We start from the raw sequence: 24032 nt of genomic DNA, 5'->3' as shown, positions 1-24032 counted from the left end.
TGGTATCAATCTCAAACAACAACTCGGCGTTCTGGTATGCCCGACCACGGAGACGATTCTACAAGCAAAGAATTAAGTTCTACAGTAACCACGACGCTAGTTTTCAACTGGAGCTTCGTATACTATCTTGTGGAGACATTCATCCTAACCCTGGCCACGACGACAGAAACAATAATGACAATGTAGACACAAAAAATAAGGTGACAAATCAAACCTCGAAGTTATCAGTATTCTACTCGAATGCCAGGAGTATCGTAAACAAAATCGCAAAATTGCAACTAGAATTAGCCAAAAGCCAAGTTGACATCATAGTCCTTACTGAGACCCATCTAGACCGATAACGGACGCCGAAGTATTCGTCAACGACTATAGTGTTTATAGAAGAGACCGTCCTGGAAATGCGGGAAGACATGGCGGAGGAGTGTTGATTGCCACGAGAAATTGTATTATAACTTCTTTAAGAGAAGATTTAAATTGTCAATCAGAAATACTCTTTATTGATATAACTACCGGGAACAACAACAAGAAGTTAACCATTGGAGTGTTTTATAGACCACCAAACAGCAATCTCAAACCTTTAGAAGACCTTCAGAATTGTCTCACTAACATTTCAACTACGGATTTATTAATACTTGGTGACTTTAATCTTAGCGAGTTTGACTGGGCTACCAACCAACCTACAAAAACCTCTGAACATCACACTCTTCTCTCAGAAATAATTCATGATAACTTTTTACAACAATCAGTTGATGAACCTACTCGCGAGAAGAATATTTTAGATCTTGTACTAACTACAAATGCTGATTTGATTAAAGACCTCGAAGTCGGAGAACCCTTCTCCGACCACAATTCAATAACTTTCAAAGTGGACACCCATCCTTATCAAAACCGTGTGTCAAAAAAAGAAGTCTACGCATTTAGCAAAGCCGATTGGAATCATCTTAGAGCTCTGTTTAATAAAACACCGTGGGATTGTATTTTGGAAGACGAAGATATAAACACCAATTGGGAAACCTGGAAAGACCTTTACTTTGCAGCAGTCAACGATAGTATACCAAAATACCGTCAAAAAAGGAAAATTAGTGCACCATGGATTACCAAAGATCTAATAAAACTGTGCAGGAAAAAGAAAAACCTCTATAAAAAAGCCAAAAAATCGAACAACGAGGAACAGTGGACTGCGTACCGTAATCTAAACAACTCTTTGAAAAAGCAATGCAATTCAGCAAAATGGAACCATCTGAAAGATCTAGCAAACAAATTAAAATCCGAGAACAATTCAAAGCCATTCTGGAACTACATGAAATCAAAACGAAAAGGTACCAACGACTTAGTGTTGCTGAAAGAAGGAAGTCAAGAAGTGACAAGTGATCAAGACATAGCACAACACATGAATGAATACTTTTCATCTGTATTTACACGAGAACAATGCATCCTTCCAGAATTTGGCTTTGTTGTTACTGAAAAGTTACGCAACGTTCAATGTTCAGCCAATGAAGTGGAAAGTTATCTAAAAGAATTGAACATTCACAAGTCCCCTGGGCCCGATCAAGTACTACCGCGTATCTTGAAAGAATGTGCAAAGGAATTATCCACATCACTGTGCAAGATGTTTAACAAGTCGTTTTATTCTGGTACACTTCCATCGGACTGGAAAATTGCAAATATAACTCCAATCCACAAAAAAGGTCCAAAACACAACAAGGAAAATTACCGTCAAATCTCGTTGACATCTATCATTTGTAAAGTGGCAGAGAAAATAGTACGATCAAGAGTCATAGCCTTCTGGACAGAACATCAACTATTAAACCAAAATCAATTTGGATACTTAAAAGGCAGATCAACGGTAGGCCAACTTCTAAGTAGCTATAATGACTGGTGTTTATCAAGAAATACCTCAAAAGCGACAGATGTTATCTTTTTAGACCTGTCAAAGGCGTTTGACAGCGTTCCACATGAACGCCTACTCTTCAAGCTTAACAGGTATGGCATTGACGATCAATTACTATTGTGGTTCAGGAATTTTCTAACTAATAGAAAACAAAGAGTGCAAATACGTGGATCCTTTTCTGATTGGTCTCCAGTAACATCGGGTGTCCCGCAAGGTTCAATTCTGGGGCCGATCTTGTTTCTGTTATATGTAAATGACATTCCAAATGTAGCCACATCAAGCATCAAATTGTTTGCTGATGATACTAAGATCTATCGACGACTAACCGACGTTGGGGATGTAACAGCTCTACAGTCGGACCTTGCTTCTTTAGAAGACTGGGCGGCGGATTGGCAAGTCAAGTTTAACCCTAAAAAGTGTGAAGCCATGAGGATAACTCATAAGGGTGATAAGAATAGAACACAATATCACATATCCGACACAGCATTAAAGAACGTACATGACTACAAAGACCTTGGAGTTATAATGTCGAGCGATCTAAGTTGGTCCAAACATGTAGAAGCAATTGTACATAAAGCAAATAAAGTCCTTGGTTTAGTTAAACGTACCACGGGTAGTAGAAATAAGGAAATCTTTTCCATACTCTATAAATCACTGGTCCGTCCCATTCTGGAATATGCATGCCCAGTTTGGGCACCACACCTAGTAAAGGATATCCATGCAATTGAATCTATACAACGAAGAGCGTCACGCATCGCACTTGGTCAAAAACGACAAGAGATGGCATATGAAGACAGATGTAAGATACTCAAATGGAACTCTTTGCAACTTAGAAGGGAATTCCTCTCTCTAGTTGAGTGCTATAAGATTGTACACAAGATGAACGGTCTAGATTTCAGTGACTATTTTGAACTTTGTAAAAGTACGAAAACGAGAGCTAATCACCAATTTAAAATACAGACCAAATCTGCTAGAGTAAATTGTTACAAATATTCTTTTTTTGTGCGAATAATCAAATCTTGGAATGATCTTCCTAATAACGTAGTAAATCATACAGATGAACCCAACGTAAATAAATTTAAAACAAGACTTAAGAAACACATGAACATTTTTTGAAGTTAGTATTGTACATATATATATATATATATATATATATTATTAGTTCTTAAAATTATTTATTTATTTTAAATTAGGGGACTTATATAGGGCTAACCTCAATGTCTTCCTTTTCAAAATATGTAATCTGCATTTTTGAATAAAGTATTATTAATCACATTGAATCCTAATTCTATTCAATATCTTAATGTGGTGTGAACAGTCGAGAACCATAAGGAATTCTAAGTTCCAATATTCCCATTTAGGTTCACCTTTGCTCAGTCTTAGCATCGACTGTGTGAAATGTGTTTTTTTCTTTTATTAACTTTATTTAACTTTCATTTAACTTTAGATGTCCAGAAAGGTAGACCAGTTAGTAGTCTTTTTATTTTATCTGAATGCTTGCAATTTTCACCGAATTTTCACCAAATTGACGTCACCAGCGTGCTCCATACGAGTGGTCCATACATTTTTTCTTCATAGGTGGTGAACCAATCAGAGCACGCGTTATATCTTAATTATGTTAAACGTACAACTGAGGCTAAGGTTGAGCAAAGAGAACTCAAAACTGGAGTATTCGCTCTCTGAGTTGGTCGTAGTTACGTTAGGATAAGATTTGAGGTAGAATCGCTGGCTTGCTTTGTAAGTAAGGTAAGGAAAGTTAGAGTGAGGTCATTAAACCCATGAAATAGATATTTGACTAATACACTTTAGTTGTCTCCCTAATTCCATTGTTTTCTTTTGTGTCTATTTAAGTATAACACGTTGACTAGTACGTTTTGTTTCACGGGTTAAACGCCTTCACTCTAATAGGTAAGGATGTGTGTAAACTATAAAATATTTGTGCTACTATTTGCAGTGTATTAGACACAAATTCCATTGTTTTTCTTTTGTTTTACTTTGACTTTTACAATAGAGCGGATGCAATTAAACCGTGGAATAAACCAGAGGTTTACTAACAGTTGCTATCACTCAACCAGAACATTTATTAAACAAAAGACACAAATGGTCTCTTGTGTATTTTATAAATTATAAATTTTATATATTATATAAATTATGTTTTCTATTGTTTAATTATCGCTATTTAGAGCTAAAAATTAGTCTTTGTTTCACGGATTTAGTGTGAGCACTCTAATTGCATCCGCTCTAGTAAATACTACTACTTTGTTTCATCGTATTCAATTTTTTTAAATAGACACTTGATATTGTACTCTTAGCCTACACAATCAACAGGAAACCGCGTCTGCAGTTTATAACTGAGTAAAGATGACGGGAACCACCGATTCAAACCTCAACACCCCTAATGAAGATAAGGGAGAGGAAGAATATCTGACGGATTTTGAAGTCGAAGTCGATGAAGTTCCTCCAAGAGAGGCTTGGAATAATAAAATCGATTTCATCCTCGCTACGCTTGGGTACATAGTGGGTTATGGAAATTTTTGGCGTTTTCCTTATCTGTGCTACCGAAATGGAGGAGGTAAGGATGTGACAATGTTACAGAATAATCATATTTCCTTTTTTAATTACATTGTATAATACATATTATATATATTTTTTGGGGGGAGAATCAAATAGTTTTCATTTATCAGTAATAACGACGTCTGACTTCGTTTTAAATATAAAATATTGGCTAGCTGTTTTCGATGCGTGTCTACCGTAGTATTTATCAGCTTCCCTCCAAACTTTTTTTAATACTTAGCCGAGTTCAGAGGTTTAAAAGCCTTATTCTTGTTTGGAAAATATTTCAATATTTTAATTGAATATATAGCAGAGATTTCTTACGGTATTGAGTCAATTGAACATGGAATCGTCGTTGCTCAGCCATGCCCTGGCCATCCAGTTTAATTAATACAAAATACCATTCACCATGCATGAAAGGTGGCTCAAAACGCGCTTGCTTGCTGTTTGCTGTAATAAAGCACGCGGGGGTTGGCAGAACACGAGAGAAGTGTTAGGAGAAGCACGACGCGTAGCGGACTGCTTCTGGACACTTCTCGAGTGTTCTGCCAATCCCCAAGTGCTTTGTGACTGCACACAGCACAGCAAGCAAGTTTTTTATTTCTTTTATAAAATACAAATTACAATAATAGGGAATGACGCAACGGAAAGTGCGCGCGCGTGCAATGTGCTCTCATAAAGCACGCGCTCCAAACCAATCAAAACGCGACATTCATAGCAGTTATTTTATAAATAGTTTTTGTATCGTTCGCACGCGTTACATTTTCCTGAAATAACTCAAAAACTAGACGGTCCTTTTTGTCATATTAAAGTTAAACAGTGCCAAAATATTTAGAAATTCGGTAATGTGGAATTTTTTTTATTCGGCCAATTCAAGCTTTAGCATTATTTGAATCTCTGTAGTACCAAATGCTTTAGCATTGTGTCAAATGAATGGTGAGGTATGACGTATATTCATTGTAAAATGTTCTATTAAAAATGCACTGTGGAAAACTTGAGTTTTAAATTTTTTAATGAAAAGAATGGCCTTCATTATAGCTGAAGTACTGTTACCACGGTAAACTAATGTGTGATCAGCTCGACAAAATTGAATCCTAAACTCATGAACTTTATGTCCTACTGAGTGATTCTAACTACCGAAAACTCTCTGAGGGAGCCATCTTAAGAGTATACGTTTTCATTCGTAAACGCAGATACTTTTTGATGCGTTTAGCCTTCCGTCCACACGTAAACGATGAAAACGTTCACCGTAAACGCATACTTATGAAAAGGCTCTTCGTAGGGGATACGTCGTGTGGAGGGGTGAAAACGATTCGTAAACGATGACCGTTTACGTGTGGACTGATAGAATTCGTTTACGAAAGTATGCGTTTATTAAGGTACCCTGATACCTTAATACATCAGATGAAAAATAAGGTTTAACTCATTGAAATTTTATTTCAGGCGTTAATCGCATTATTTACTTCAACTTGCATCTTTCCTTGATTCTTTTAATATGAACAAGAAATAAGAATATCCCACATGGAACATCAGCATTTCATTTCCTCATATAAATATCAAGGTAGTCTACACTGAATAAGAGCTTCTTACTTATTAGCGTCGTGTAACCTTCGTAATCAGATGACATAAGTCTATCGGTAAGCGTTTAATTATCGATCTGCTCACATCTTAGTGAGTTTCATGGAATGACACATTTGCATATTCAGACCCCTCACAATAACACGTTTAGTACGTTTCTACGGTTAACGTATCCACGAGTTAAAAATGTAGTCACAACTCCTACTGCTGTTTCTTTCTATCCGAAATGTCAGTCATCATTTGCCGGTTTTCCATTATCTTTGGCATTTCGGTTTTCAAAACATGACTTGATTTGATTAAAAGCTTTTCTTGTTGTTTAGTGATTTTTATCTCGTCCTGTTTTTCCTATGGTCTCTTTTCGGCCATCTAATAAACCCCTTCGGCTTGGGGGAACGTTTTCCCATTTCAGACGACGTGTCATCCCCTTGAGAATAAGATTCTTTGTTTGAGCTGTATCCATATTCATGTGTCTTCTCATGTGTAACCGAGCGCAAACCTTAAGCAAGGAGATGATACTCTAAATGGCATGTGGTATGAAATGGGAAAACATTACGTGAGAGCCGAAGAGGTCTATTCATGTCTCTTCACAGACTCTCTGGTGTTCACTGAGCCACAAATGGTTTGATAATTCCTTCTTTACATTATGGATGGCAGGCCCGGGAATGAAAATTATTGCTGCAAGCTATCGCTGTAAAAGAACAAAACAACATCTTTCTTTGCTAAAACAACATCTTTCTTTGTAAAAAAAAAAAGGAAAAAAAAGATGGCAATAAATGAATACAGTATATTGCGGGCATGAATAGTCTAAGCAAATATCTGCATGACTCATTTTTCAAAGATGTATACAAATTTAACAATTGTACAGACGTTTACTAATCAAATCCGTGTGCATGGTACCCAGATAGAAAGTCAAATATTATGTTGACTTGCGTTACTTTATATCCAGGGTACATTCTTTTAAGACTAGATCTTATGTCAGTATATTTAACAGTTTTCTTTTTATCCCTGTCAAGTATCTCTCCTACATTACAGACTGTTCCTTCAAATATAATCCATTGCTTTTCTTTCTTATTCCGCACAAGGATGTCTGGTTTATTTGCACCGCCTTTTGGAGGGCTGTCTTGGTAGATTTGGATATTCCACAGTACTTTTGCTTCATCATTTTCGACAGAGCTCTTTGGGGGTGGTTCTTTGTGTCAAGGTGTTACGCTGACTTTATCATCAGAAAGTTCAAACTTCTTAAGTATCGCGTGATACACAGGTCTAAGCATGTGATCATGTCTTGATGTGTAGAGCGATTGGGCTATGGCCGAGCATTTGCACATGATGTGTGCAACACTCTCATCTCCAGATTGGCAAAGCCGACATTTCAGATCTTCTGCTTCACCTTTCAGTTTCTTTACGTTATAGACTTTAGTTGGCAATAGTTGTTGAATAATACTTGTGTGAATACTGTAAACAACAGTTGGAATGTTTTTCCAGACTTTTGAGATGTCACACCATTCTTTGTGCAGGTCTTTGTTTTCTCACTGTTTATTATTATTATTATTATTATCATTAATCCAGCTAACCCTTTATCTTTTCTATTTGTCCTTTCAGCCTCGTTTCTTTTCCCGTACATTTTGATGCTGTTTCTTATCGGTATTCCTTTGTTCTTCATGGAGCTTGCTATTGGTCAGTGGTACAATCGTGGTTTCATTAGCTTGTGGAAAGCTGTGTGTCCTCTCTCAAGAGGTAAGATTGAATGAGAAATATCTTATTCGTGGTTTTTTTTTTTTTTTTTTTTTACCGTTTAAAATGTTTCAGTTTGTTTGTTTGAATCGTCATATCTGCTTGTCTATTTGCTTGCATGCTTGTTCTTCTCTTTTTTAATCATTTGCTCGTATGTCTTTTGGCTTTTTTGTTTACTAGCGTGAAATTTGCTTGCTGGGAACCCACTTGTTTAAATTTCCTATTACTCCTACGCTCTTGCCTATTTGTACAAGAGAGAGAAACTTCTTAATGACGCGCGCGCCATGTAAATTCCCGGTTGGGCTATTTTTAGTAACCGGATGCAATTTAAAGTCCCCCTATCCCATTCCCGTGCGTCATCAACTTGCGCGTGAGTGCTCTTTCCGTTTATTGTTTTGATAGTCTCCCCCACAGCCGCTTTCAGTGTCGTCACGCAACGCTTTCTCCCCTGGTTCTCAGGGGAGAAAGCGTTGCGTGACGACACTGAAAGCGGGTGTAGGTTTTGATAACTAAAAACGAAACGGAACGAGTGCGCGCGCAAGTTGATAACGCACGGGATTAGGGTGAAGTAGAATGTGTTGGCCGTTGCCATTAGCGACTCAACCACGTCTCGTTTCTCTCCACAGGCCTTGGATACGCAACAATAGTAATGCAGTTTTTAAGTAGTCTGTATTATATAGTTATCCTCGCCTGGGTTCTGTTCTATTTTTTTGATAGTTTTCGTTCTGAGGTACCTTGGAGCGGCTGTGGTAACGACTGGAACACACCTTTCTGCAGGTAGATTTGTTATTTTTAAGTAATAAATAAAATCATTCAACACAAAAAGACTGAACATGCAGAACACATTGATAGTGGCAAATTGATTAAAAGCATTGTCAGACGTCTGTAAAATATGTGTTAGCAAACCCAAGTCTGATTCTAGATTTGTTACCTTTCCAGTTTTGGACAAAAGTAACGGAAAACCAAAAACCTCGGTAAATATGAAGCTTTTCTAATCAGTCAACAAACTGGCAAGAATTCGATGAACTTGAGTCATCAAGACAAACATTTATTCACAGATCCCATTATAAAACAAATCATTGGAACAATTTTACAAACATGCTAACTTTTCTTGTTAAAATTACAAACATTGAAAACCTTAATTTAAGATTGGTTAGTGGATTGATTGGTGGATTGGAGGGTGGATTGGAAGCGTCTGTCTCCGGCTCTCCCCAGCCCCTCCTAACTGCATTTCCCTCTCATAAGAGCATTGATATTTTAAAACTATAATTTCTACTTGCTATTCTATGCAGAGTTGAACGAACATCCAACCAAGTGGTCAACTGCTCAGCTTTCAATCTTCCCGTCAACTGTACTCAGGAGTTCACATCGCCAAGTTCTGAATACTGGAAGTAAGTTGACAGATGAAAACGCTGCAAACGTAGGAGACCCATAACCATTTTTCTCTCGCCGTCTTTTTCGTATTCTTCGTTTACAGGTTCATGATTAATCGCGATCATGTAACAAAATATTTCTCATTAGCTTCCCATGTTATTCGAAAAAAGAAAACATCAGCTTATTTCTCACTGTTGCTTTCATAAGTGCTCTCTTTTCATACATCCCTTTCTGTCAATGATTTTCCTGGGGTTATAACCAAAAGCATTTCATTTTATCCTTCTAGCCGCCGAGTGCTTCAGATAACCGACTCGATTGAAGTAGCCGGCTCCATGAGGTGGGAACTGGTCGGTACGTTGATCCTCTCCTGGGTTCTTGTTTACTTTTGTATATTCAAAAGCATCAAACTCACTGGAAAGGTATGTGTACTCTTCCTTCTTTGCTTCCTTGCTTCCTTGCTTGCTTGCTTGCTTGCTTGCTTGCTTCCTTGCTTCCTTGCTTCCTTGCTTCCTTGCTTCCTTGCTTCCTTGCTTCCTTGCTTCCTTGCTTGCTTGCTTGCTTGCTTGCTTGCTTGCTTGCTTCCTTGCTTCCTTGCTTGCTTGCTTGCTTGCTTCCTTGCTTCCTTGCTTCCTTGCTTCCTTGCTTCCTTGCTTCCTTGCTTCCTTGCTTCCTTGCTTCCTTGCTTCCTTGCTTCCTTGCTTCCTTGCTTCCTTGCTTCCTTGCTTCCTTGCTTCCTTGCTTCCTTGCTTCCTTGCTTCCTTGCTTCCTTGCTTCCTTGCTTCCTTGCTTCCTTGCTTCCTTGCTTCCTTGCTTCCTTGCTTCCTTGCTTCCTTGCTTCCTTGCTTCCTTGCTTCCTTGCTTCCTTGCTTCCTTGCTTCCTTGCTTCCTTGCTTCCTTGCTTCCTTGCTTTCCTTGCTTCCTTGCTTCCTTGCTTCCTTGCTTCCTTGCTTCCTTGCTTCCTTGCTTCCTTGCTTCCTTGCTTCCTTGCTTCCTTGCTTCCTTGCTTCCTTGCTTCCTTGCTTCCTTGCTTCCTTGCTTCCTTGCTTCCTTGCTTCCTTGCTTCCTTGCTGCCTTGCTGCCTTGCTGCCTTGCTGCCTTGCTGCCTTGCTGCCTTGCTGCCTTGCTGCCTTGCTGCCTTGCTGCCTTGCTGCCTTGCTGCCTTGCTGCCTTGCTGCCTTGCTGCCTTGCTGCCTTGCTGCCTTGCTGCCTTGCTGCCTTGCTGCCTTGCTGCCTTGCTGCCTTGCTGCCTTGCTGCCTTGCTGCCTTGCTGCCTTGCTGCCTTGCTGCCTTGCTGCCTTGCTGCCTTGCTGCCTTGCTGCCTTGCTGCCTTGCTGCCTTGCTGCCTTGCTGCCTTGCTGCCTTGCTGCCTTGCTGCCTTGCTGCCTTGCTGCCTTGCTGCCTTGCTGCCTTGCTGCCTTGCTGCCTTGCTGCCTTGCTGCCTTGCTGCCTTGCTGCCTTGCTGCCTTGCTGCCTTCTCTATGGAAAGTTAATAACGACATTAACCAATTATCATCGATTTTTCAATCCGTTCCACAACAGGTGGTTTATTTTACTGCTACATTTCCTCTCATCATGATCGTTGTCATGGTGATTCGAGGTGTAACCCTTGATGGAGCTGGTTATGGTCTTAGGTTTTACCTGAAACCTGACTTCAGGCGACTTGCTGATCCTCAGGTATGACTAATTAGAGTTTGGTGAATAAGCTTTAGCATAAATTGTTGTATCTTCTCGTGTGACAGCGTGGGGATAGGAGTAGGATCCTGTCCAGTAAAATGAGAATCCATCAGAAATAACTCCACCAGGCCACGTATAAGGGTAATGTTTCTGAGAAAACATTTCAGTTTAGAATTACGATACCAGTTACTAATAGTTCTCGACACATTCAATCAATCCATTTTGAACAAGAGTAAAAAGTAGCTGCATACGAAACTGATATTTTAGTTTTGCATAGTAGTTTGGTGCTATACCACAGCTGGTCGGTAGTGATCGGGGTTAAATAATTCAATTGTTAGCTTCTAAACGGCCATGAGAATTGAATTCACGACCACGGGAATGGGCCAGCGCTTATGATACAGTGCACATTTCTCGTCTTCCTACCAAGAAGAAAAAAGAAAGAAACAGACGTTACATTTAACCAACATGGCGGACAGGTTTATGTTCCCAAGATATGAGATGTAATGAATTTGTGATATGAGATGCGTTTTTTGGAAATTATCGCATTTTATTCTCTGTCTTCGCCTGTTGTTTCTACTCAGGTTTGGGTTTACGCATCAACTCAAATTTTCTGGTCTCTCGGGATTGGTTTTGGTGGAGTCATTACTTTCGGAAGTTTTAACACGTTTAGGAATAATGTTCACAGGTAGGTCATCATAGTTAATGATTTCGTTTGAAAAATATTGAATGTGCACTATATTTAGTCTATAGAGCGTTTTCACGTGACGTCACAGTGGCCATTATGGGGTACGTACCAAAACAATACATTTTCTATCCTCCGGGAATTGAACTCTATCCTTATGCAAATACTGTGCAGAAAGTTTCTATTGTTTATTGCTGCCTTCTCACGTGAGTGAAAACGCTCCATTATGAAAGTAGAACTGTGCGATCTTGAAAAAAAATTATGACTGTGTAATTCTTTTTTCAGTGATAGTTTGATCGTTTCCTTGTCAAACAGTGGAACAAGTTTTCTCGCCGGGTTTGCTGTTTTTGGTATTCTTGGCTTCATGGCTCATGTTCTGCATACGACTGTAGGAAATGTAGTAGAATCAGGTGAATATGGATGGATTGAATTATAAATGGATAGAAAATAGATTATTTACTAAGTGAATGGAGCATGGGAAGAAAGAAAGAAAGACAAAAAAGAAAGATAGAAAGAAAGAAAGAAAGAAAGAAAGAAAGATAGAAAGATAGAAAGAAAGAAAGAAAGAAAGAAAGAAAGATAGATAGAAAGATAGAAAGAAAGAAAGAAAGAAAGAAAGAAAGAAAGAAAGAAAGAAAAATGAAATGCTGAAAAAACATAGAAACAAAGTTAACAATAAAGAAAATCAATCAAAAGGAAATCATAAAACAAAACAAGAGTCCTTAGATTATATATTGAATATCTAACACCTATGAATATGATCACCATTGCAATGACCGTACCTATAGGGCCTGGTCTAGTCTTCATCGTTTATCCAGAAGCCATTTCCCAGTTGCCATTGTCTGTGTTCTGGGCTCTGTTGTTCTTCTTCATGCTTGTCACTTTGGGCATCGACACCATGGTAAGCCAAGTCGATTGATGGGCATTGATGGGACAATTAAACAAAACCATTTAAGGAAAGTGCATAATTTTCAAGGGGAAATTTCTCGAGTAGTGTTACTTGTTACAATACGATGCTGTTTTTAAGGGCCAACTGTTTTTCCCAGGTTCTTTATTTCCGAACACCAACAAGCTACTTACTCAGCATCCGTGCTGAAACTCCGGTCTCTCTCCTCTGTGGTACTGAGATCGATTGCTGGAGGTCGCATTTGGCTCATGCAGTTAATCCTCTTCCTTTTCGGAACCAATCCTAGATAATTTTAACTCAAATAGGCCGTTCTGCGGCTTTCACTTTGAACCCTCTCTTCTTCCCCACTTCTGTATCCGGTTACGGTAGTCATTAGCAATGACAGATTCTTTGCTTTAAACTCAATCTTTGAGATAAATTTTGATAAAGTTTTTCTGCTGCTTTTAGTTTGGTGCAATAGAAGCCTTTGTCACAGGAATAATCGATGAAAATCCAGGTTACCTTCGCAGACGAAAATGGATCGTCGTTTTGATCACAAGTATCGCCATGTTTATTGCTGGACTTCCTTGTGTTCTTCAGGTATACCGTTTGCTGACATTTTTCTATTGCCTTTTCTATCTTGCCATACCTGATTAGCCCTGCCCAATCCTCAACTGCGCTGCCTTGCCCTTGATTTACCTGGACTTTCCTGTCCTGTCTACTCCTGGCCTGTCCTGCACTTCTCGCCTCCACCCTGCCCTGCCCTGCCCTGCCCTGCCCTGCCCTGCCCTGCCCTGCCCTGCCCTGCCCTGCCCTGCCCTGCCCTGCCCTGCCCTGCCCTGCCCTGCCCTGCCCTGCCCTGCCCTGCCCTGCCCTGCCCTGCCCTGCCCTGCCCTGCCCTGCCCTGCCCTGCCCTGCCCTGCCCTGCCCTGCCCTGCCCTGCCCTGCCCTGCCCTGCCCTGCCCTGCCCTGCCCTGCCCTGCCCTGCCCTGCCCTGCCCTGCCCTGCCCTGCCCTGCCCTGCCCTGCCCTGCCCTGCCCTGCCCTGCCCTGCCCTGCCCTGCCCTGCCCTGCCCTGCCCTGCCCTGCCCTGCCCTGCCCTGCCCTGCCCTGCCCTGCCCTGCCCTGCCCTGCCCTGCCCTGCCCTGCCCTGCCCTGCCCTGCCCTGCCCTGCCCTGCCCTGCCCTGCCCTGCCCATTTATTTTCTACTTTTTACAGTATGTTCCTTCATTGTTGTAGGGTGGTATGTATGTTTTCAATCTCTTCGATTACCAGGCTGCTGGCATATCCCTCCTGTTTTGTGTGTTGTTAGAAAACATCTTCATTGCCTGGATCTACGGTTAGTATACGTTTTTATTTTCAAAATTTTAACTTTATGAAAAACCTTGTGTTATGAGTGCGAAACAGAAGAAAATGCTTTCCTTTCTCTTTCTCGCGCTGCCATTTTCATTGTTTATTACCAAGCGCAAGCCCAAACCATTCACTTCACCACAAGAACCTCCAAGACCATACTTCCTACTCCACCGCAGGTAGCCCAAGTTATTTATTTACCTTCAATGACGAAGTAAGGTTCATTGATATTTTATTTTGTCACAGGTATTGATAGGTTCAGCAATGACGTGGAAATCATGACAGGGAGAAAGCCATATCTGTTTATTCGAATTTCACTCAAGTACATCTCGCCTGTTGTCAGCGCGGTAAGTCTAGTCACATATAATGGACCAAGTCCTTCTTAATGTTGAATTCTCCCTAAGATTGAATGGCTGATACACTCTCTCTTTAAAGTATTGTTTACACCTGGAGAATACTGCAGCTCTCCTTTTGATATCATATGGCTATAGCTACTGACTGGACTACCTATCCACCTAACTACCTACCCACTTACCTACCTTCCTACCTTCCTACCTTCCTACCTTCCTACCTTCCTGCCTTCCTGCCTTCCTGCCTTCCTGCCTTCCTGCCTTCCTGCCTTCCTGCCTTCCTGCCTTCCTGCCTTCCTGCCTTCCTGCCTTCCTGCCTTCCTGCCTTCCTGCCTTCCTGCCTTCCTACCTTCCTACCTTCCTACCTTCCTACCTTCCTTCCTTCCTGCCTTCCTGCCTTCCTGCCTTCCTACTACCTTACTTTACTGTATTTGTAAATATTTAACTGACATTAAAATGAGGCTAGTCGTTAGTATATGATGTCTGTAATCAAGAAACACAGCTATTTTGTACGAATTTTAAAATGATCTATTGCCTGATAATCGTGTTATTTTTCGTCGTACTAGGCTATCCTTTTGGCTAATTTCATCCAATGGAATGGAATCAAATACGATGGCGTACCCTATCCTGGCTGGGCTGAGTGGATTGGCTGGCTCATGTGTCTTTTACCCATCTTCATCTTCTTCATCGGGGCCTTTTACCAGCTGTGGAAAACACCAGGATCACTTAGGGAGGTAAGAAGCTCACTTATAAGTACCTACCCCTTCATTCCACCGTTAGCTGCCACAGTTACGTTTTTTTTTGCGTACATACATTACCCCCTCACCCTGAATTTGCAAGGTGTTTTAAAGCATATAACGTTAGTTTTTTTGACCCTATTCACTCTTAGCACGCCCCAATCACTTGTATCTCATATAAATCGTCATGAAGACCATAAACGTTCCCCCTTACTTTGACTTACCCATTGGGTTTAATTAGGACATGTGAATGCTGCCCTTGTGTCCCGGAATCTGGTTTGGGAATCAGTGTATTTGGGAATCTCTTGTTTCGCGCGACCGAGATTCCCATGTTAATGATCCTATCATGCCCCAAGGAAGGAAACAAGATGGCGCTGCCCTGAATGAAGACGCAGGGAGGACGTAGGGGACTACGATGTTTTACAATTATGTTATCTGCCGCTAATTAGTAAACTCTAACTCTTTCTACGAAAGATAATGAGGATTTAAGGAAGATTTGCGCGTAAACAGCCCCGATCTTAATAGTCTCGATCCAAACGGACACACCTTGTCTCAAACCTGCCCTCCTTCTCCCTCCTCCCTCCACCCTCTTCCTTCCTCCCACCTCCCTATTCCCTATTCCTTCTTCCCACCACCTCCTCCCTACTCCCATTACAATACATTTTGAGCTCGAATCGTGACCCCGGAACAAAGTCAAAACCCGACGTTCAAAGTTCAAAATATTTTTAAATAAATTACTAAGATCGAATAAATGGTGTAGTTCATGCTTTTCTAACGACAAATCTAATCATTCATAATGTTCTGGTACAGCGTTGGCGAATTGTCACAACACCAGACGAGCACGCTTTGGCAGAGATTGAAAAACAGCAAGGAGTCATCCTCACCAGAAACCCTATCTACTAAGCATCCTATCTATATCGTTGAATATCACTACTTATCTGTCGCTTTATTATGTTATCAAGTTAAATTCATTTGACTTTTTGACCTTGGGTAGATGTGGGTCTGAGATGGGATAACATTCAACTTGAGCTAAGGAAGTCTATTCTTGGGATACCTGTAGCTGATCGCGCAAATACAGAGGGAGAATTGATCTGAGTAGACTTGACGTGTCTTCGACCTTTTTTTTCCAAATTATTTGCTTCCATCTACTGCTATATCTTACCTTTAGACAATATAGTAACTAGCCCAAAGGCAAGCCATCTGTGTTTGCGGTTTCTGTTCCTATTTCCAGTGATTAGAAAATCACCCACTTCGGTAATTTCACAGGGTGTTTACGATTGTTTTGTCTTTCGAAATGCATTTATGAAATAACTGTTATAGATATCGCGTTGTGATTGTTTGGAAGCGCGTGCTTTATGAGAGCACATAGCACGAGCGCGAACTTTCAGTTGCGTCATTCCTATATCCACAATGACGGTCATTGTAATTCGTATTTTATAAAAGAAATGAAAACTTGCGCCTTGATGTGCTGTGTGGAGTCCACTATGTGTCGTACTTCTCCTAGCGTGGTTTATAACTGTACACAGCACGCGCGCGCGTTTGTTGTTTCTTCAATAGTAGTAGTATTTCATTTTAATATTTTTTCTTTCAGTTATAGGATACTCCATTCGTCAGCATTTCACGAGCTTCCCGACCGGAAATCAAGATTTTACATTTAATATGTTATAGTTTACATGTAATTTGACCACAATCAAATTAGGTCGATAAATATAACTGATTAAATTTGTTAAAAACCAAAGATTTAAGTTCCCAGGAAGACATCATCCACCCAACAGCTTTGACATTCATTTTGTACATGCTCGGACAAATGCCGGAGCCTTGAGTTCAGAGTACAGAAGTTAAAAATAAAACTCATGAGCGCCTAAAAAGTAATAATAACTAATTTTTCCCTGATTAAGCTTCAATATACACATTAATCGTTTGTTTATTTGGTATCTTTTACAAGAGGAATTTGATATTCTTATTTTCACAAATGCTAATAATCTGACCTATATGACGCTTATGTTACTGAGAATCATGCATAACATATCATATCAAGAAAGTAAAACCGTCAATACAACAGTTTAGTAATACTAAGGAAAGGTGCAACGGCGAATAATTGTTTAAAAAACTACCTTCATGTCATTTCAAGCTAAATACCATGGCCTAGATCACATGGTCTTGAGCTATTTTGGACCATTTTCAAGTATTTTCAAACCTTTTTCTCCAGTTTTGCACAATAAGCATGAACTATAGCCCATGGTTTTGACCGATTTTGCCCCATTTTCACACCTTTTATAAAATTATGCATTATTCATGACAGATGTAAAATAGGTCATTTTTGTGTAAAAAGCATGGACTATAGCCCATGGTTTTGACCGATTTTGTCCCCTTTTCACACCTTTTATAAAATTATCCATTATTCATAGAGGATTCAAAACAGGTAATTTTTGACCATTTTTGGACAAAAAGTATGGACTATAGCCCATGGTTTTGACATATTTTAGACCATTTTCACACCTTTTATAAAATTATGCATTATTCATGAGAGATGTAAAATAGGTCATTTTCGGGCAAAAAGCATGGACTATAGCCCATGGTTTTAACCGATTTTGGCCCCTTTTCACACCTTTTATAAAATTATGCATTATTCATAGAGGATTCAAAACAGGTAATTTTTGACCATTTTTGGACAAAAAGCATGGACTATAGCCCATGATTTTAACCGATTTTGCCTCATTTTCACACCCTTTATAAAATTATGCATTATTCATGAGAGATGTAGAATAGGTCATTTTTGGCCATTTTCGGACAAAAATCATGGACTATAGCCCATGGTTTTGACCGATTTTGGCTCATTTTCACACCTTTTATAAAATTATGCATTATTTATTAGAAATGTAAAATAGGTCATTTTTGGCCATTTTTGTGCAAAAAGTATGGACTATAGCCCATGGTTTTTTTCGATTTTTGCCCATTTTCACACCTTTTATAAAATTATGCATTATTCATGAGAGATGTAAAATAGGTCATTTTTGGCCATTTTCGGGCGAAAAGCATGGACTATAGCCCATGGTTTTGTTCGATTTTGGCCCATTTTCACACCTTTTATAAAATTATGCATTATTCATGATAAATGTCAAAAAGGTCATTTTCGGGCAAAAAGCATGGACTATAGCCCATGATTTTAACCGATTTTGGCTCATTTTCACACCTTTTATAAAATTATGCATTATTCATGAGAGATGTAAAGTGGGTCATTTCTGGCCATGTTTGGGCAAAAAGCATGGACTATAGCCCATGATTTTGACCGATTTTTGCTCATTTTCACACCTTTTATAAAATTATGCATTATTCATGAGAGATGTAAAATAGGTCATTTTTGCCAACTTTCGGGCGAAAAGCATGGACTATAGCCCATGGCTGTGACCGATTTTGGCCCCTTTTCACACCTTTTATAAAATTATGCATTATTCATGAAATATGTAAAACAGGTCATTTTTGGACAAAAAGCATGGACTATAGCACATGATTTTGACCGATTTTGGCTCATTTTCACACCTTTTATAAAATTATGCATTATTCATGACAGATGTAAAATGTGTCATTTTTGGCCATGTTCGGGCAAAAAGCATAGACTATAGCCCATGGTTTTGACCGATTTGGCCCCATTTTCACACCTTTTATAAAATTATGCATTATTCATGACAGATGTAAAATAGGTCATTTTTGGCCATTTTCGGGCAAAAAGCATGGACTATATCCCATGGTTTTGACCGATTTTGGCCCCTTTTCACACCTTTTATAAAATTATGCATTATTCATAGAGGATTCAAAACAGGTAGTTTTTGACCATTTTTGGACAAAAAGCATGGACTATAGCCCATAATTTTAACCGATTTTGGCTCATTTTCACACCCTTTATAAAATTATGCATTATCCATGAGAGATGTAAAATAGGTCATTTTTGGCCATTTTCGGGCAAAAAGCATGGACTATAGCCCATGGTTTTGACCGATTTTGGCTCATTTTGACACCTTTTATAAAATTATGCATTATTCATGAGAGATGTAAAATAGGTCATTTTAGGGCAAAAAGCATGGACTATAGCTCATGATTTTGACCGATTTTGTCCCATTTTCACACCTTTTATAAAATTATGCATTATTCATGAGAGATGTAAAATAGGTCATTTTTGGCCATTTTCTGGCAAAAAGCATGGACTATAGCCCATGGTTTTGTTCGATTTTGGCCCATTTTCACACCTTTTATAAAATTATGCATTATTCATGAAAGATGTAAAATAGATCATTTTCGGGCAAAAAGCATGGACTATAGCCCATGGTTTTGACCGATTTTGCCCCATTTTCACACCTTTTATAAAATTATGCATTATTCATGAGAGATGTAAAATAGGTCATTTTTGGCCATTTTCGGGCAAAAAGCATGGACTATAGCCCATGGTTTTGACCGATTTTGCCCCATTTTCACACCTTTTATAAAATTATGCATTATTCATGACAGATGTAAAATAGATCATTTTAGGGCAAAAAGCATGGACTATAGCCCATGGTTTTGACCGATTTTGGCTCATTTTCACACCCTTTATAAAATTATGCATTATTCATAGAGGATTCAAAACAGGTAGTTTTTGACCATTTTTGGACAAAAAGCATGGACTATAGCCCATAATTTTAACCGATTTTGGCTCATTTTCACACCCTTTATAAAATTATGCATTATCCATGAGAGATGTAAAATAGGTCATTTTTGGCCATTTTCAGGCAAAAAGCATGGACTATAGCCCATGGTTTTGACCGATTTTGGCTCATTTTGACACCTTTTATAAAATTATGCATTATTCATGAGAGATGTAAAATAGGTCATTTTAGGGCAAAAAGCATGGACTATAGCTCATGATTTTGACCGATTTTGCCCCATTTTCACACCTTTTATAAAATTATGCATTATTCATGAGAGATGTAAAATAGGTCATTTTTGGCCATTTTCTGGCAAAAAGCATGGACTATAGCCCATGGTTTTGTTCGATTTTGGCCCATTTTCACACCTTTTATAAAATTATGCATTATTCATGAGAGATGTAAAATAGGTCATTTTTGGCCATTTTCGGGCAAAAAGCATGGACTATAGCCCATGGTTTTGACCGATTTTGCCCCATTTTCACACCTTTTATAAAATTATGCATTATTCATGACAGATGTAAAATAGATCATTTTAGGGCAAAAAGCATGGACTATAGCCCATGGTTTTGACCGATTTTGGCTCATTTTCACACCCTTTATAAAATTATGCATTATTCATAGAGGATTCAAAACAGGTAGTTTTTGACCATTTTTGGACAAAAAGCATGGACTATAGCCCATAATTTTAACCGATTTTGGCTCATTTTCACACCCTTTATAAAATTATGCATTATCCATGAGAGATGTAAAATAGGTCATTTTTGGCCATTTTCAGGCAAAAAGCATGGACTATAGCCCATGGTTTTGACCGATTTTGGCTCATTTTGACACCTTTTATAAAATTATGCATTATTCATGAGAGATGTAAAATAGGTCATTTTAGGGCAAAAAGCATGGACTATAGCTCATGATTTTGACCGATTTTGCCCCATTTTCACACCTTTTATAAAATTATGCATTATTCATGAGAGATTTAAAATAGGTCATTTTTGGCCATTTTCTGGCAAAAAGCATGGACTATAGCCCATGGTTTTGTTCGATTTTGGCCCATTTTCACACCTTTTATAAAATTATGCATTATTCATGAAAGATGTAAAATAGATCATTTTAGGGCATAAAGCATGGACTATAGCCCATGGTTTTGACCGATTTTGCCCCATTTTCACACCTTTTATAAAATTATGAATTATTCATGAGAGATGTAAAATAGGTCATTTTTGGCCATTTTCGGGCGAAAAGCATGGACTATAGACCATGGTTTTGACCGATTTTGGCTCATTTTGACACCTTTTATAAAATTATGCATTATTCATGAAAGATGTAAAATAGGTCATTTTAGGGCAAAAAGCATGGACTATAGCCCATGGTTTTGACCGATTTTGCCCCATTTTCACACCTTTTATAAAATTATGAATTATTCATGAGAGATGTAAAATAGGTCATTTTTTGCCATTTTCGGACAAAAAGCATGGACTATAGCTCATGGTTTTGACCCATTTTGGCCCATTTTCACACCTTTTATAAAATTATGCATTATTCATGACAAATGTCAAAAAGGTCATTTTCGGGCAAAAAGCATGGACTATAGCTCATGATTTTAACCGATTTTGGCTCATTTTCACACCCTTTATAAAATTATGCATTATTCATGAGAGATGTAAAATAGGTCATTTTTGGCCATTTTCGGGCAAAAAGCATGGACTATAGCACATGGTTTTGTTCGATTTTGGCCCATTTTCACACCTTTTATAAAATTATGCATTATTCATGAAAGATGTAAAATAGATCATTTTAGGGCATAAAGCATGGACTATAGCCCATGGTTTTGACCGATTTTGCCCCATTTTCACACCTTTTATAAAATTATGCATTATTCATGAGAGATGTAAAATAGGTCATTTTTGGCCATTTTTGTGCAAAAAGCATGGACTATAGCACATGGTTTTGACCGATTTTGGCTCATTTTGACACCTTTTATAAAATTATGCATTATTCATGAAAGATGTAAAATAGATCATTTTCGGGCAAAAAGCATGGACTATAGCCCATGGTTTTGATCGATTTTGGCGCATTTTCACACCTTTTATAAAATTATGCATTATTCATGAGAGATGTAAAATAGGTCATTTTTGGCCATTTTCGGACAAAAAGCATGGACTATAGCCCATGGTTTTGACCGATTTTGGCCCATTTTCACACCTTTTATAAAATTATGCATTATTCATGACAAATGTCAAAAAGGTCATTTTCGGGCAAAAAGCATGGACTATAGCCCATGATTTTAACCGATTTTGGCTCATTTTCACACCTTTTATAAAATTATGCATTATTCATGAAAGATGTAAAATAGATCATTTTAGGGCATAAAGCATGGACTATAGCCCATGGTTTTGACCGATTTTGCCCCATTTTCACACCTTTTATAAAATTATGCATTATTCATGAGAGATGTAAAATAGGTCATTTTTGGCCATTTTCGGGCAAAAAGCATGGACTATAGCCCATGGTTTTGACCGATTTTGGCTCATTTTGACACCTTTTATAAAATTATGCATTATTCATGACAGATGTAAAATAGATCATTTTAGGGCAAAAAGCATGGACTATAGCCCATGGTTTTGTTCGATTTTGGCCCATTTTCACACCTTTTATAAAATTATGCATTATTCATGAGAGATGTAAAATAGGTCATTTTTGGCCATTTTCGGGCAAAAAGCATGGACTATAGCTCATGGTTTTGACCGATTTTGGACCATTTTGACACCTTTTATAAAATTATGCATTATTCATGACAGATGTAAAATAGGTCATTTTAGGGCAAAAAGCATGAACTATAGCCTATGGTTTTGACCGATTTTGGCCCATTTTCACACCTTTTATAAAATTATGCATTATTCATGACAAATGTCAAAAAGGTCATTTTCGGGCAAAAAGCATGGACTATAGCTCATGATTTTAACCGATTTTGGCTCATTTTCACACCCTTTATAAAATTATGCATTATCCATGAGAGATGTAAAATAGGTCATTTTTGGCCATTTTCGGGCAAAAAGCATGGACTATAGCACATGGTTTTGTTCGATTTTGGCCCATTTTCACACCTTTTATAAAATTATGCATTATTCATGAAAGATGTAAAATAGATCATTTTAGGGCATAAAGCATGGACTATAGCCCATGGTTTTGACCGATTTTGCCCCATTTTCACACCTTTTATAAAATTATGCATTATTCATGAGAGATGTAAAATAGGTCATTTTTGGCCATTTTTGTGCAAAAAGCATGGACTATAGCACATGGTTTTGACCGATTTTGGCTCATTTTGACACCTTTTATAAAATTATGCATTATTCATGAAAGATGTAAAATAGATCATTTTCGGGCAAAAAGCATGGACTATAGCCCATGGTTTTGTTCGATTTTGGCCCATTTTCACACCTTTTATAAAATTATGCATTATTCATGAGAGATGTAAAATAGGTCATTTTTGGCCATTTTCGGACAAAAAGCATGGACTATAGCCCATGGTTTTGACCGATTTTGGCCCATTTTCACACCTTTTATAAAATTATGCATTATTCATGACAAATGTCAAAAAGGTCATTTTCGGGCAAAAAGCATGGACTATAGCCCATGATTTTAACCGATTTTGGCACATTTTCACACCTTTTATAAAATTATGCATTATTCATGATAGATGTAAAATAGATCATTTTAGGGCATAAAGCATGGACTATAGCCCATGGTTTTGACCGATTTTGCCCCATTTTCACACCTTTTATAAAATTATGCATTATTCATGAGAGATGTAAAATAGGTCATTTTTGGCCATTTTCGGGCAAAAAGCATGGACTATAGCCCATGGTTTTGACCGATTTTGGCTCATTTTGACACCTTTTATAAAATTATGCATTATTCATGACAGATGTAAAATAGATCATTTTAGGGCAAAAAGCATGGACTATAGCCCATGGTTTTGTTCGATTTTGGCCCATTTTCACACCTTTTATAAAATTATGCATTATTCATGAGAGATGTAAAATAGGTCATTTTTGGCCATTTTCGGGCAAAAAGCATGGACTATAGCTCATGGTTTTGACCGATTTTGGACCATTTTGACACCTTTTATAAAATTATGCATTATTCATGACAGATGTAAAATAGGTCATTTTAGGGCAAAAAGCATGAACTATAGCCTATGGTTTTGACCGATTTTGCCCCATTTTCACACCTTTTATAAAATTATGCATTATTCATGAGAGATGTAAAATAGGTCATTTTTGGCCATTTTCGGGCAAAAAGCATGGACTATAGCCCATGGTTTTGACCGATTTTGGCCCATTTTCACACCTTTTATAAAATTATGCATTATTCATGACAAATGTCAAAAAGATCATTTTCGGGCGAAAAGCATGGACTATAGCCCATGGCTTTGACCGATTTTGGCCACTTTTCACACCTTTTATAAAATTATGCATTATTCATGAGAGATGTAAAATAGATCATTTTTGGCCATTTTTGTGCAAAAAGTATGGACTATAGCCT

The 24032-nt window shown here is 38.4% G+C and overlaps 1 protein-coding gene across 10 annotated transcripts; it reads left to right on the top strand.

Moving 5' to 3' along the window:
• Positions 1–3194: 3194 nt before the first annotated feature.
• Positions 3195–16543, top strand: LOC116307383 (sodium- and chloride-dependent GABA transporter 2). Of its 10 annotated transcripts, none has more exons than XM_089024612.1 (17): positions 3195–3637; positions 3743–3799; positions 4220–4463; positions 7622–7756; positions 8380–8530; positions 9046–9144; positions 9414–9546; positions 10667–10801; positions 11383–11486; positions 11769–11893; positions 12272–12384; positions 12838–12969; positions 13608–13707; positions 13965–14065; positions 14635–14802; positions 15616–15706; positions 16398–16543. In XM_089024612.1, the coding sequence occupies exons 3-17, from the start codon at positions 4253–4255 to the stop codon at positions 16400–16402; spliced, it is 1803 nt and encodes a 600-aa protein (XP_088880738.1). In that variant the 5' UTR covers positions 3195–3637; positions 3743–3799; positions 4220–4252; the 3' UTR covers positions 16403–16543. The 10 variants fall into 10 exon arrangements, with proteins under 10 accessions (XP_088880738.1, XP_088880735.1, XP_088880749.1 ...); XM_089024609.1 differs by having other exon boundaries at positions 4204–4463; XM_089024623.1 differs by lacking the exon at positions 3743–3799 and having other exon boundaries at positions 3195–3628; positions 4204–4463.
• Positions 16544–24032: the final 7489 nt, after the last annotated feature.

The sequence above is a fragment of the Actinia tenebrosa genome, unplaced genomic scaffold (assembly GCF_029948245.1).
Source record: "Actinia tenebrosa isolate PJP-AT-01 unplaced genomic scaffold, QUT_ActTen_1.0 PGA_scaffold0__85_contigs__length_37466705, whole genome shotgun sequence".
Lineage (NCBI taxonomy): Eukaryota > Metazoa > Cnidaria > Anthozoa > Actiniaria > Actiniidae > Actinia > Actinia tenebrosa.
This window is presented reverse-complemented; position numbering and strand designations above follow the sequence as displayed.